Below are 15,217 nucleotides of genomic sequence, written 5' to 3' on the forward strand. Positions count from 1 at the left end.
GTAAAGGGAAGAATCCAAGAAGAAGAGATGACAGTCATAAATATCTATGTACCAAACACTAGTGCACCCAACTAAATAAAACAAATACTAACGGACATGAAAAGTCATATATGCACTAATACAATTGTAGTGGGGGACCTCAACACCCCACTGTCACAAATAGATAGATCAACTAGACTAAAAATAAGTAATGAAATACTAGAACTCAATCGAACTCTTGAACAAATGAACTTAACAGATGTTTACAGAGTCTTCCACCCCACAAAATCAGAATACACATTCTTCTCAGTTGCACATGGGTCATTCTCAAAAATAGACCACATACTCACACACAGAACATGTTTAAGTAAGTGCAAAGGAACTGAAGTTATCTCCTGTATATTATCAGACCATAGTGCGATGAAATTGGAGATCCATAGCAAAAGAAACTGGAAAACTTTCATAAACACGTGGAAATTGAACAACACACTTCTGAATAACCAATGGGTCACAGAGGAAATTAAAGAAGAAATCAGACAGTTCCTTCAATTAAATGACAATGACAATACAACATATCGGAATCTATGGGACACAATGAAAGCAGTCTTACGAGGAAAATTCATAGCAGTGAATATGCATATTAGGAAAACAGAACTAGCCCAATTAAACAACCTGATGCTGAACCTCAAGCTTCTAGAAAAAGAAGAGCAGGACAACCCCAAAGCTCATACAAGGGAGGAAATTATAAAGATCAGAGGATAAATCAATGCAATGGAGACGAAGAGAATGATACAAAAAAATCAATGAAGCCAAGAGTGGGTTCTTCGAAAGAATCAACAAAATTGACAAACCTTTAGCCAACCTTGTCAGATAAAGGAAAGAAAAGGCCCAAATCCATGCAATTAGGAATGAAAAGGGTGAAATGACAACAGACCCAGCAGAAATCCAGAGGATCATCAATACCTACTTCCAGAACCTATACGCCAATAAGATGGACAACACAGAAGAAATGGACAGATTCCTAGATACATATGAATTACCAAAGTTAAACAAAGAAGACGTAAAAATTCTGAACAACCCAATATCAACCAATGAAATTGAAAATGTAATTAAAAACTTATCAACTAAGAAAAGCCCGGGCCCTGATGGCTTCACTGCTGAATTCTACAAGACATTTAGAGAAGAACTGCTGCCACTACTGCTTAAACTCTTCAATGAAATAGAAAGGGAAGCAATACTGCCAAATTCATTCCTAGAGGCAAGCATCACCTTGATCCCCAAAGCAGAGAAAGACCCAACTGAAAAAGAGAACTATAGGCCAATCTCACTAATGAACATAGATGCAAAAATCCTTAATAAGATACTGGCAAATAGAATGCAGAAGATCATCAAGAAGATCATACACCCTGATCAAGTGGGATTCATCCCAGGGATGCAGGGATGGTTCAATATACGAAAATCAATCAATGTAATACACTATATCAATAGAGCCAAGGACAAAAACCATATGATTCTCTCCATAGACGCAGAAAAAGCATTTGACAAAATCCAACATGCATTTATGATAAAAACCCTACAAAAAATTGGAATAGATGGTCTCTACCTCAAACTGATAGAAGCCATCTATGAAAAACCAACAGCCAATATCATACTAAATGGTCAAAAACTGAAATCCTTCACATTAAAATCAGGAACAAGACAAGGATGTCCACTATCACCACTCTTGTTCAATATAGTTCTGGAAACATTAGCCACGGCAATTAGACAAGAGAAAGAAATAAAAGAAATAAAGATAGGTAATGAAGAAGTCAAATTGTCATTATTTGCAGAGGACATGATACTCTATATAGAAGACCCCAAGAACTCCACCAAAAGTCTTCTAGACTTAATAACCAAATTCAGTACAGTAGCTGGATACAAGGTCAACACACAAAAATCAGTAGCTTTCCTCTACACAAATGACAGACTCACTGAGAGAGAAATAGGGCAAATAATTCCTTTCATAATAGCATCCAAAACCTGAAATACCTAGGAATCAACCTAATGAAAGAAATCAAAGACCTCTTCTCTGAAAACTATGGCACTCTGAAAAGAGAGATTGAAGATGATATCAGAAAGTGGACAGACATCCTCTGCTCCTGAGTAGGAAGGATTAATATATTGAAAATGGCCATACTTCCAAAACTGCTATATAGATTTAATGCAATTCCAATTGAGATCCCAGCAGCATACTTCATAGACCTCGAGAAAACAATCCAAAAATTCATTTGGAACAAGAAGAGACCCAGAATAGCAAAAGCAATTCTAGGTAACAGAGACATGGCAGGGGGTATCACAATCCTCAACCTCCAACTCTACTACAAAGCTACTGTGATAAAAACAGCATGGTACTGGCAAAGAAACAGACCTGAGGACCAGTGGAACAGATTAGAAGATGCAGAAACAACTCCAGACACACTCAGCCATCTCATCTTCGATAAAGGAGCCAAACACCCTCACTGGAGGAAAGATAGCCTCTTTAATAAATGGTGCTGGAAAAATTGGGCTTCAACTTGCCAAAGATTAAAACTAGACCCGTATCTCTCACCATGAACTAAACTAAAATCAAAATGGATTAAAGATCTAAATATTAAAATAGAAACTCTGAACCAGTTGGAACAGAGGTTAGGGAGAACCCTTGAAGACATCGGTGTAGGAAAAGATTTTATGAAGAAAACCTCAGTTGCCCGTGAACTAGCACAAACAATCAACAAGTGGGATCTCTTCTTCTTAAAAGGCTTCTGCACAGCAAGAGAAACCACCAGCAGTGTGAAGAGACAACCCACAATGTGGGAAAAAATCTTCACCTGCTCTTCCTCAGACAAAGGTCTACTATCTCGAATCTATAAAGAACTTAAAAAGATCAGACCTCCCAAATTTAAAGACCCAATCCAAAAATGGGCATCTGAAATGAACAGACATTTCTCAGACAAAGAAGTAGAAATAGCAAATAAATACATGAAAAAATGTTCAACATCACTGGTCATTCGAGAGATGCAAATGAAAACAACGCTGAGATTCCACTTCACTCCAGAAAGAATGGCTGCTATCATGAAATCAACCAATAACAAATGCTGGTGGGGCTGTGGGGAAAGGGGAACCCTGCTCCACTGCTGGTGGGAGAGTAGACTGGTGTAAGCACTGTGGAAATCAGTATGGAGATACCTCAAAGAACTAGGACTGGAAGTCCCATTTGACCCCGATATTCCACTGCTGGGGATCTTCCCCAAAGAATTAAAAGAATCATACTACAGTGATATATGTGCACCCATGTTCTTAGCAGCACAGTTTGTAATAGCTAAAACTTGGAAACAGCCCAAATGCCCATCAACTGGAGACTGGATAAAGAAAATGTGGTTTTTTTATAAAATGGAGTACTACTCAGCCATAAAAAATGAGAAATTAGAGACATTTATAGCTAAGTGGATGCACATTGAGGCAATACTCTTAAGTGAAATAAATAGGACACACATGAATAAATACCAAATAGTTTCTCTGGTGTGAGAAACTGAAAGTGTAAATAAGGACTAAATGTATAATAGGTAATGTGAAATAGGAAGAAAAGGGGCAAAGGGGAAGGAAGTGGGAGGGCTAGGGGAAAGGATAGAAGGGAATGGGATTAATATGAGAAAATGGAAAAATAGGAACAAAATCCTTGTAAATAGGGAGGAATAGAGGGGTTGAAGGGAGGGCTGGGCAAGGGTGAAAAATAAGAACCAAGAGAGACTATGTAACGGTGCAAATTTCCAATGATGAATGTCATTATATTGTATACCTAAAATGTACCAATGATTAGAATGAATGATTGATAATGCAAAATAGGAAGAAAAAGCCCAAAGGGGTAGGGGTAGTGTAAGGGCCAGGGGAAAGGAAAGAAGGGAAAGGAAAAATGATGAGAAATGGAAAACATGGAAATAAAGTCTTTGTAAATAGGGAAGGGTGGAGGGGATGAAGGGAGGGCTAGGAATGGGGAAAAAATAAGAACCAAGATGCATTATGTAAAGGTACAATTCCCAATGAGAAATGTAATTGTGTTGTATACCTACAATGTACCAATAAAAGAATTTAATTTTTAAAAAAAGAAAGTGTTAAAAATGTCAATGTGTAAAATAATGCTTAAGTATGTTACATGATCACAGAAGAATCATCCTTGTAAATGATCCATGAGTCAAAGAAGAAATCATGAAGGAACTCAGAAGCCAACACAGCACAAGAAATTTTAACTAGTACAATAAGGCAAGAAGACATAAAAGCCTTATGGATTAAAAAGGATGCATTACACTTTTATTGTTCAACAATAATATAATTGCACACATCAAAACAATTTTTAACAAAGTTACCACAATAAATTATTAGAGTTTAAAAGTGACTTAGCAAAGTTTCTGAATACAAAATTGATACATTAAAATTAATTGCATGTCCACATACTAGCAACAAAAGGCTGGAAAACATAATTTTTCAAAAAGATATCACTGACAATAACATGAAAAATAAATACCTAGGAATAAGGACATGAGAGATATACAAGACATCCACACAAGAAACTATAAATTATCATTTAAGGAAAGTATGGAAACATAAACAAATCAAGAGATATACCATGTTAATAGATTTGAAGATTCAGTATTATTAGTAGTTCTCCAAATTGATCAAAATTATCCCAACATAAATAGAAGGGAATCGCAATCAAAATCCCAGCAGTTCTGGTGTTTGTGCTATGGTAACTTGACAAACTCTTTAATCTGGTAAAGAGCTAGGAATAGGCAGGGTATTCTTGAGGGACGAGAAAAAACAAGAAAAAAGAGGAGAACTAACAGAAAGAAGCAGTGAGAACAAGAAAGAAAACAACATAAGGTAGGAGAACTTGCACCTCTGGATATCAAATTTTACTTTTAAAGTATGGTAACTAAAACTAATACAGTATTAGTAAAATGAAAATACAATGATTGAACTAAATAAAAAAGCCAGAGACAGAACTATCCTTAGACACTTGATTCATGCCAAAAATGGCACATACTAACAGTAAGGAAAAGATAATATTTTCAATAAATTATGTTAACTGGCTATCCATAAGAGAAAAAAATGATATTACTTCATGTCATACAGAAAAATTTATGCCAGATACAACTAAAAGGTAAAAGGCAAAGATTACAGAATATAACAAAAATTATCATCATAGTTTTGGGGTAGGGAAATATTTTCTTAGAATATAAACAGGACTAAAAATAAAGAAAAAGATTGTTAATTTGGTTATATTAAAAGAAAAATTTCAATTAATGGAAGACATCATTGAGAATTAAAAATTAAAAAGCACTTGTAACAAACACAGCTGACAAAGATTATATAAAAAGTGTATCCAAATGACTAATAAATATGAAAAATTTTCAATTTCATTCGTAATAGAGGAAAGAGAAATTATAATTACAATAAGGTATTTCTACACATACTCGAAAATATCTAAAGTTTTAAAAGCTAACAAAACAGAGTATGGCCCATAATGTGGAATATAAGGCAAAAAAGAACTCTTACATTCTGCTAATGGGAGTACAAATTCATGTAAGTACTTTGGAAAGCTGTTTGTCATTATCCATTAAAGACATATGTACATTCTCTGATCCAATAATTCCATTCTAAGCAAATACCCAACAAAAATGTGTGCATTTTTCCCCTAAAAGACATATAGAAGAATGTTCATGGTGGCATTATGTGTAATAGTCAAAAAATGGTAACAATACAATGTCCACTAACAGTAGAAAAGACAGGTAAACTATGGTACATTCACTTGCTAGACTACATATAGCGATAAAAATTAATGAAGTACAGGGCCGGGGATTTAGCTCAGTGGTTCCGGTGCCTGCCTCGCAAGCACAAGGTCCCAAGTTCGATTTCCCAGTACCAAAAAACAAAAACAAACAAACAAAAATTAATGAAGTACAATTATCCTCAACATCATGGACAACACACAAACACACCCACATAAATAACATTTACTTCAATTTCTATAAAATTCAAAAACAAGCAAAACTAATCTCTGGTATTGGAAAGAAGGAGGTAATCACTTGAGAGGAAGCACATGACAAGGAGGTATTCCACATACACATACAATTTGTGTGTTTTTCTGCATGTATATAAAGCACTAAAATTTTTTCAATATTTTTAATTATGAGATATAAAATCAATTTAGTAAAAAGCAAAGAAAGTAATAATGGAGAAATTATGACAGAAAAGAACAGACCTTATATACAATTGAAGAATCCACCCATACCAATGTGCAGTTAGCCTATATTTATATAATATAGCCTACATCAAGTTTAATTTTGTGCTATCTTTAGTTATTCTTTTATTTACTTTTGCAAAAGTCTCTTAGAAATGTGTATCTTATGTCTTTTGATCCATAATTCAAATCAAGACTAAACAATAAGAATTGGAGTTCATTGGTACAAAACTGAATTATTTACTAATTAGGACATTGTTACAAGAAAATTGCTACATGATTTCTTTCTTTCCTACAAAATCAGAGCTGTTTAAGACAACATAATTGTTTTCATTGTCAATAAACTTCTTATAATTTTTTGCATCTCTTTTAACAGAAGAAATCCTATTTTAAATACATGTATACATGTAAGAATCACACAAAAAATATGAGACTCCAATTTTATATCTGTAAGAATCGTATTTGATAAACAAAATAACTGGAGTAGTTGTTGGTACAACTAATAAACAGTAATAAACCAAAAGGAGACAAACACTGTAGATCATCAAATTCTCATTCTTTGATGTTCTTAAGAGCTGTAAATATTCCCATGTTAACTGTATTTAAAAAACAGTACATAATTTGTAAACATATAAGTATATTTAAAATTACTGTGAAAAAAAGAAAATTACTGTGAATCAATACCAAAGCTAGTACAATGGATTCATAACAATTATTAAAGCTATGTGTATTTACAGGATTATTCCTTAAATGTTTCTATATTTGAAATTTTATACTAAAAGATTAGGGGATACTTGTATAATTATATACAATGTTATCTTTAAAACATGTATCAAAAATTCAGTGAGAAATTTCTGGGTGTTCATTTACATTTGTCCATACATAAGCAATTTTCCTTTTTGTAAAAAATAAAATGTGCTTTTCTTAAAAAAAAAAAGGAAACATCTCACTGGAAAAGTTTCTGATCCCTAAGAAAATTTCATCTTTGAACTTCCAAGCCCATAAAATCCTGTCACTGTATAATTTTATTACTAAAATTCTTTGGGACTGCAGTACCATGTAACTACTGAAAATTCCCTTCATTGAAGCATGCACTGTGAAAAATTCTAATGCTCCAGCTAAAATTTAATTAAAGAACTGAACAGACAAAAGTGATGTCACACTGATAAAGAGTAGAAAAATGTGGATTTCAAATTCAAGCTGTGCCCTCATTATCCGTGAATGTAGGCATGTTACTTAAACTCCGTCCCACTCATCATCTGTAGAATTGAAATAAAACCACTCAAAACGTTTGTGTAGATAAATTGAAAAAAATGTCTGTAAATCCTAATAAGGTGCTTCATCCATAAATTCAACTAGAAAGCTAAAAACATCAGACAATAAAAGATTTTTAAAGCTTAAAAACCAGATAAAATAGTAAAATATCAGACAAGTATGTAGTATTGAATAAACACCAATATACAGATCAGAATGATATTTTCCATGATCTTTCATTTCCTATACAGAATGCCTGGTAGATACTTAACACCATGACAAACAAAAGGAAGCATGGATGTGTGACTGCAAAGGTGGACTGAAGAATGAATGCCCTAGGCCGGGGATTTAGCTCAGTGGTTTCGCTGCCTGGTGCGCAAGTGCAAAGACCCGAGTTTGATCCCCAGTACCAAAAAAAAAAAAAAAAGAATGAATGTCCTTAGCCACATCTGGGCCAAATAGCCCAAGAGAAGATTAAAGAGTTGCTCTGATCTTAGTAGGCATAGGCTAAGCAACTTTATTGAAGACAGCTTTAGCTGGCCCATACCAGAGGCATGCTGAGTTTCTGGCATTCTGTGAATAGGCAAATTTTATCAAATGATTTCTCCACTTAAAACATATTCCTGGTTTCCTTTGATGTTAGATTAAATCCCAACTCTACCACAGGCCCTACCAGCCTTTCTGCTCAGCTATGGCTATTCTCCTCACTCCACTGCCTGGCTGTATTTGACTTTTTCTACTTCCTAAATACCATCAAGCTGCCTTCTGCCTCCAAGTCCAAACCCATGCAGTTCCTTCTGTTTCCAACCCACAGTTTATCCCTTCGTGGCTCAGTCTCCTCTGACACCTGTTGTATGCATATCAATACTTTAGGAATCCGCTCAAATGTCTCTCATTCAAGAATTTTCTTTAAAAAATGGTATTCCTCAAACTTGCCTACCGTCAGAGTAAGTCTGGAGACTTTTCTATGTGTTCCCACGGCTCTCTATATTTGCTCTACTTTAGCACTTCTTACACTGAAAGGCAGTCTCTAAATCTTCCCCACAACTACAACGTAAGCTCCAAGATGTTAATGAGCTCATCTGTTTGTTCCCCACTTCAGTGCCCAGAATAATACCTGGATAATACTGGATACTACTGAATAATAGCAGAAACCTCATAAATATTTGTTGAATAAAATGAATTAACTTTCATATCTAGATTGTATTAAACACACAAGATCTGGCTTTGTGTTAGCTACTGTATTCTCAACAAAAAGTACAGTATTTGGCACATTGCAGCTACTCATTAAATAGTTATCAAGTAAATAAATTTCATTTGATACGGATTTTCCATTCAAACATCACACACATACTGATTTCAGGTACCTAATAAGAAAAGGATTATCTTTATTTCAGTGGATTCATCTTTTATTACATTGTGTCCAACTTTCTGCCAATTTTACATTCAAATTATTCACTTAGCAACTCTGAAACATTCTCTACTATCAATGATATGAAATACTAATGATACCAATTTGTAAATTTAAGAAATTTGCTTACATGTACCTTAATTGTCTTATTAATATTATTGTCACCACTTACTATTCTGGGTAGAATAAGCCCACCAAGCGTTATGAAAACCCAAACTATGAGTATGAATATCTCTAACACTTGGCTTTAAATCTTTCATCAGAAATACAAATCAGACACCTGAAATAAGTTAAATCCCCTTAGAACCACCTTAAATCACCTTCATAAAGATGAGTGATGCCAATGAGTATATTCTCAGAACATGAGTATACAGTCTTGCAATAAATTGAATAAAAGCTAACCTTGCAAAAATATCTATCCCTCCAGTTTTCAGAAAAATATGTATACAGGGTGTTGGGGGTCATTAGAAACTCCATTAGTCATAAGATTTTTTTCTTTGATTTTTAAAATACATAAACACCAGCCTAGAACCTGGAGTGAGTGGGTTAGTTGGTTGGCTTTGCAAAGGTTTTGGTAGATATCTGTCATTACATTTAAAGTTAGTATTTACTTCTTATGATTAATTACACCAAGACTCATCAATCTTTGGCTCTACCTAAACAAATGAGGTTATCGGGGTCATTAATTTTTATTTAGTGCATCAAATGGCAACACTGAAAATGATGGAACTCTTCTTACCAGAGCAGAATTAGCCAGGTGGGGTTTTTGCTAAATGATGAGTAAATTCACGACATTAATCTTATGCTCATGATTTTGTAGAGATTTATCTCAGCAATAGTTAAGACCACAGGCCCGCTGTACAGCAAATAGAACTGGAACTTAGGCAATTTACTATGTTGTCATAGATACTTCTGAAACTGATTTTAGTTAATTAATCTTTTTAAGGAGATAGAGTTTCTCTTTGCTACCCAGAACTGACCCAAACTTGGTCCAAGCGATCCTTATACCTCAGCTTTCACAGTAGCTGGGACTACCACACTTGGCTAGCTAATTCATTTTTAAACTGCCTAGTTTCAGAAAGGATGTGTGACAATGTCCCAAGGCACAGTACATATAATCTGGCAAGATTTTTTTTTAAAGGTAGGTAAGGTAAATGTGGCACAGGAGAAATACAGAGGGGGCATCACAGGGCTCTTCTCTTCTTACCTGTGTACTGCAACCCCCTGTACTCGCTTATTGCCCCAGGAGGTTTTAAATTGGGCCAGTAGTGGAAAAGCATTTGCACAGCTGGAGGTTTCACCTGTGAAGGCCCATAGGCAATCACATACAAAAGATCCTAAAGGAAACAGGAAGCATATTTTGACTTAGCATCATCAAATGAAAATAAATCTTGCTCGTTCAATATTACCAGAGCAGTGAAAATTCCTATGCAGTGATTGAGGTGAGTAATTTCCCTGGAATTTCATCATATAGGCATGCTACACAGAATAGACCACATAAAGACATTATTTTTAGTATTTATTTATTTGTCCTTCTTAAATAATTCCCCAAGAGGGAGTTTAAAAATGCACTTTTTTAATATCTCTAATCAGATTCATGTTACAGAAAAATTTCAAAATAGCATACACCAGCATGTCAAACACTGCAATAAAAATATTTTCCTAATCATATTTCTTTTCTCTTTTTTTGGTACCAGGGATTGAACTCGGGACCTTGCGCTTGCAAGGCAGGCAGAGGAACCACTGAGCTAAATCCCCGGCCCTTCCTAATCATATTTCTTAACATGTAATGTCTCCTATTTGGAAGAAGACGGATTCTCAAGCAATTTCTCAAACTAAAAATACTTGTCACACAATATAATTTCCTAATTCCAAGAATAAGATGCATTTAATTACTTTATCTGTCAAGATAGTTATTTCTTTTTTTTTAAGAGAGGATTGAAGCCAGGGCCTCATACATTCCCAGCCCTAAAACAGCCCGTTCTTAAAGTTTAGTTTCTGCTCTAAATTATAAGTAAAAAGCATAGGCCCTGCCTCAAAAAAATAAAGACATTGATAAATTTGACCCAAATAACAGCTGTAATGTATATTACATAAGTTAGTGAGTATGGTTTAAATTTGACCCAAAACTTACTTTCCAAACTTCTTGTTTATATTTCATGAGGCATTCCAGTAACTGACAATGATACACTGTAAGGAAGAAAATGCGATTTGTATATGAAATGTAATACCATATAAAACATCCTTTGAGATATAATTAACTACTTTAGTATGACTTTTCACTCTAATCATTAAATTGGAAATTATTTATCCACTTGGATTCCTACTTTGCAAAAATCATATTAGTCCTTGTCTTTATCAAGCTTTATTCCAAGATCCTTGAGCAATATTTCACACATCATATTTACAAAAGACATATTAAGAGTCTTTAGTAAACTTATTTTAATACCATAATCTTGTGTCAGTGAAATCAAGAAATGCATAGGAAAAGTAGCTAAATAAGATCATAAAAGCTTATATTTACTGAGTATTCATTATGCAACAAATATTATGCTGAGAGCTTGTTGCTGAAGGAAACTCAGACTTCATCCTCAATCTTGCCTAAGGTTGGACTGAGACCAAGTGACATCCGATGGGATGAGACTGGGACTCTTACCATTTGATCATCTATTCCACCTTACAGAGGAACTTTTAGAACCTACACAAGAACAAACCCCCCCTGATGTGCCTGTGTTAGCTTGAGGATGAAAGACACTTTCATTCTAGATGCCCATTTGCTACCTTCCCTAATCTACCTTCTAGCTCCATTGTGACCCTGAAGATGGTCACATTTTAGTTACCAATGACCTCTATGTCATTCAATTTAATGGACATTTTTCAGCCTGCAATTTCTTGACTTGTCAGCAACATTCAATTCTGTTGACCAGTCTCCTTTTCAAAGGCGTCATGGATTTGTGACCCATTCTTTCACCTGTGGTGGACACTATTGTTCCCACTCAAATGCTATCAATAACACTTTCTTCCTTGTCATATGCCAACACACAAATTTTCCCAGACCCCCTTGTAGCTAGGGTGGATGTGGGACTAGTCGTGGCCAGGAAGACCTAAGAGAGAATCTACTGGGGAATTTCTGAGACATATTCTCTCTCTGTCCCTCTCTCTCTCCCTCTCCCTCTCTCTCCCTCTGATAAAAGGAAAGAGGCTTACCCGAAGACTTCTCTAAGGACTCTGACTGATTGTATGAATATATAATACCCTCCACTGTGGCTACCATTGTACAAATATATTGAGAAGTCCAACAGAAACACAAAGACACTGTCAAAGCCCCCTAATATTGTGGAGCTATCTTTAAGACTCTCTAATAAGCAAACTGCAAATATGCTTGTAGTTTAAAGTCAGCCAGATACAACCTCTCAATATCCTTGGCAACTTCTTCTTCATCCTTTGGCCCTCCTTGTCTCATTGTGGAAATTTCCAAGACTTTGGGCAGGGGGGCAGTACTAGGGATTGAACAGGGGGCCATCACACTGAGCTACAACCCTAACCCCTTTTAATCTTTTTTTTCTTCTTTTGAGACAGGGTCTCACTAAGTTGCTAAGTTGCTCGGGCTGGGCTCAAATTTTCAATCCTCCTGTCTCAGCTTCAGTGCTGAGATTACATGTGTGTACCACCATGCCTGACCCACTTTACTTTTCATTCAATGTTATCCCCTAAGCAATCTCACACTCTTATATAACTAAAGTAATCATCAACACACAATTCAATGAAGGTCACTGGACACTTGCATGTAGGCTTAAAGTTCATTTTACCTGTAGTCTAGAGTTCAGTTCTGAACTCTAGACCCATAACACAGCTACATACTCCTCCTGTTAGGCATCTTACAGGCACTTTGAACACATGTCCAAAACAGATCTCATAATCTTCCCTGAGAAGCCTCATCTGCTACTGCCTACTTTATCAGTGAACAACCATGCATCATCCAGTTAGTACAAACCAGAAACCCACTGTACTCAATATGTCACAAAGACCTCTCAATTTTACTTCTTTAATAGCTCTAAATAAGTCTACTTTTCCCAATTTCAATTGCCTCTGCTTTTGACATGCTTGAACATATACCTAATCTGGCTCCTCTTCAATTCAGTCTCAATTGAAATCAGAGTGACACATAGGCATCCATCAGAGCGCCTCTGGTATAAACACAGGACTCCCTAATAGAGCCCATGTCATCCTGCTTGCTCTCTAAGTTTCATGTCACAGCAAGCAACCCTCATCCAGAGGGCTACAGTGATCCCTCAGTCCCACCAGCTTAACAAGCTCCCTCTTGACACATGAGGTTCCTCTGCCTGGAACCCTATCCCACTCCCAGCTTGTAGGCCATCTTAAGATACTCATCACTGACTTCTCAGAACAAAAGTTGCTCTCTCAGGAAGCCCCTTCCTGTTCTCCTCAAGAAGGGCTAAATTTCTCTCTCTCTTTCTTTCATAGTTCAGGCTTAAACTACTTGAACTCACTAGCCCCACACTCATGGCGATCTCCCTGCCTCAGCCTCCGGAGTGCTGGGATTATAAGCATGTACCACTATCTCCAGCACAAAAATATTCTTTTACGGAGTCTCATAACACAAGATACTTTAAGCACTTGCTATGATTGAAACTTTATACTTGATTTATGATTATTTGATTAATATGTTCTCCACGCCCTACCATATGATAGGTGAAGGCAGGATTCAGTTCTGTTTTGCTCACCACTGTGTTCCATAGTCAGTGGTTATTTGTTGAAGAATCACTATAGAAACAGAAGTTTGTCCTTAAGCCATCACTGAGTCCTCAAGTATAGATGTACCAGGACACTTTCTCTTACATAGTGTTTGCTATTCTATATGAGTCTGCTGTAGGAACCTTATTCAGTGTTGCACCAACTGCCCCATGAACAGTCCTGAGAAGCCCATATGTTTAAGCTACTTCTCTCCCAGAATGCCCCACTTACCCTATCAATCAAAACTCTGTATATTTTCTTTGCTCAAGTGGCATGATGCCTTCCTGATCCATTTGATCTATGGAGTTCTCTCCTTCTAATGAATTAGTACCATCTACAGCATTTTTTTGTTACTTTCCACATACTACTTTCATTTTTAATTACTGATGTATGTGACTATGCCTAGTATTCCCAATTAAACATATGTTCCACAGAAAGCACCATTTTTACATGTCTGTGTGGTTTTCACACTACCAAACACGAGCCAAGTACACAGGAGGTCCCTGAGCAAGTACTGTGTTCTGCCTTTAACACACAATAAGCTGCAAGAACCAACCTGCCACTTCTTGCTTCTCCCAACAAAAATATAAACAGAAGAATGATGCCGGGCCGGGGATTTAGCTCAGTGGTTTTGCTGCCTGCCTCACAAGCACAAGGTCCCAAGTTCGATTTCCGGTACCAAAAAAAAAAAAAAAAAAAGAATGGTGTCCTAGTACTTGATCCCAGAGTGCCCCTGGTGAACAATGCCTCACTTCTTAACTGTTTCCCACATTATAAGACTATTTTAGGGTAGGAAATATAATTTCTACTATGGAATATCTGGCTATAAACATTCCCCCATGAACACATGAAGATAAAGAAAGATAAACTTGAGGCATCCGTAGCTAAATGGATGCATCTTGAAACCACAATATTAAGTGAAATAAGTCAGAAGCATGAGCTTAAATATTGCATGGTTCCTCTAATATGAGAAAAATTATCTATATGGAGAGAGAGAGAGCAAAATAGAAGATAAATAGGAGGTAGGGAGATCTTTTTCAAATGAATGGGGAAACCAGAGACAGAGAGGAGAAGAGAAGGGAAGGAAAGGAGATGAAATAAAGAGAAAAAATAGAGGTTTTGCACTAGGAAGGAACTAAGAGAAAGAGTAGGAAGAGAGAGGAGAGACAGGGGATAAAAAAAGAACCAAGATGTATTATGCACATGTAACAACTCCATAAAATAAATATAATCATTACGTACTTCAAATATGTACTAATAAAGAATATTTTAAAGACATATGGCATTAAAATAGACTCAATATTTGAAACTGTCAATTTACCAAATAGAATTCCTATACAGAACTATTAGAATTAATGTAAATTGAAGATGACATGATTGTTTAGATTGAAAATACTAATACACAAAACAATCACCTGAACTAGTAAATGAATTTACTAAAAAATCAACTATATTTTATATATGCTATATATTTTATATAGTTATATGCTAGTAGCAAGAAATTAGAAAAAGGACATAAACTCCATTTAAATAGGATAATTGAAATGAAGTATTTCAGGATAAAT

General features: G+C 35.6%; 1 protein-coding gene across 1 annotated transcript in view; it reads right to left on the reverse strand.

Annotated features, from left to right (window-relative positions):
- Positions 1 to 15,217, reverse strand: part of Unc79 (unc-79 subunit of NALCN channel complex) — a 231,959-nt gene that overhangs the window by 193,223 nt on the left and 23,519 nt on the right. The window contains 2 exon segments of the mRNA XM_087195499.1: positions 10,105 to 10,234; positions 11,032 to 11,087. Coding sequence (XP_087051625.1) covers positions 10,105 to 10,234; positions 11,032 to 11,087 — 186 coding nt within the window.

This window comes from Heterocephalus glaber, unplaced genomic scaffold, assembly GCF_053883595.1.
Source record: "Heterocephalus glaber isolate CG9 unplaced genomic scaffold, H.glaber_assembly_v1.0 deba00001608, whole genome shotgun sequence".
In the NCBI taxonomy this organism is placed as follows: domain Eukaryota; kingdom Metazoa; phylum Chordata; class Mammalia; order Rodentia; family Bathyergidae; genus Heterocephalus; species Heterocephalus glaber.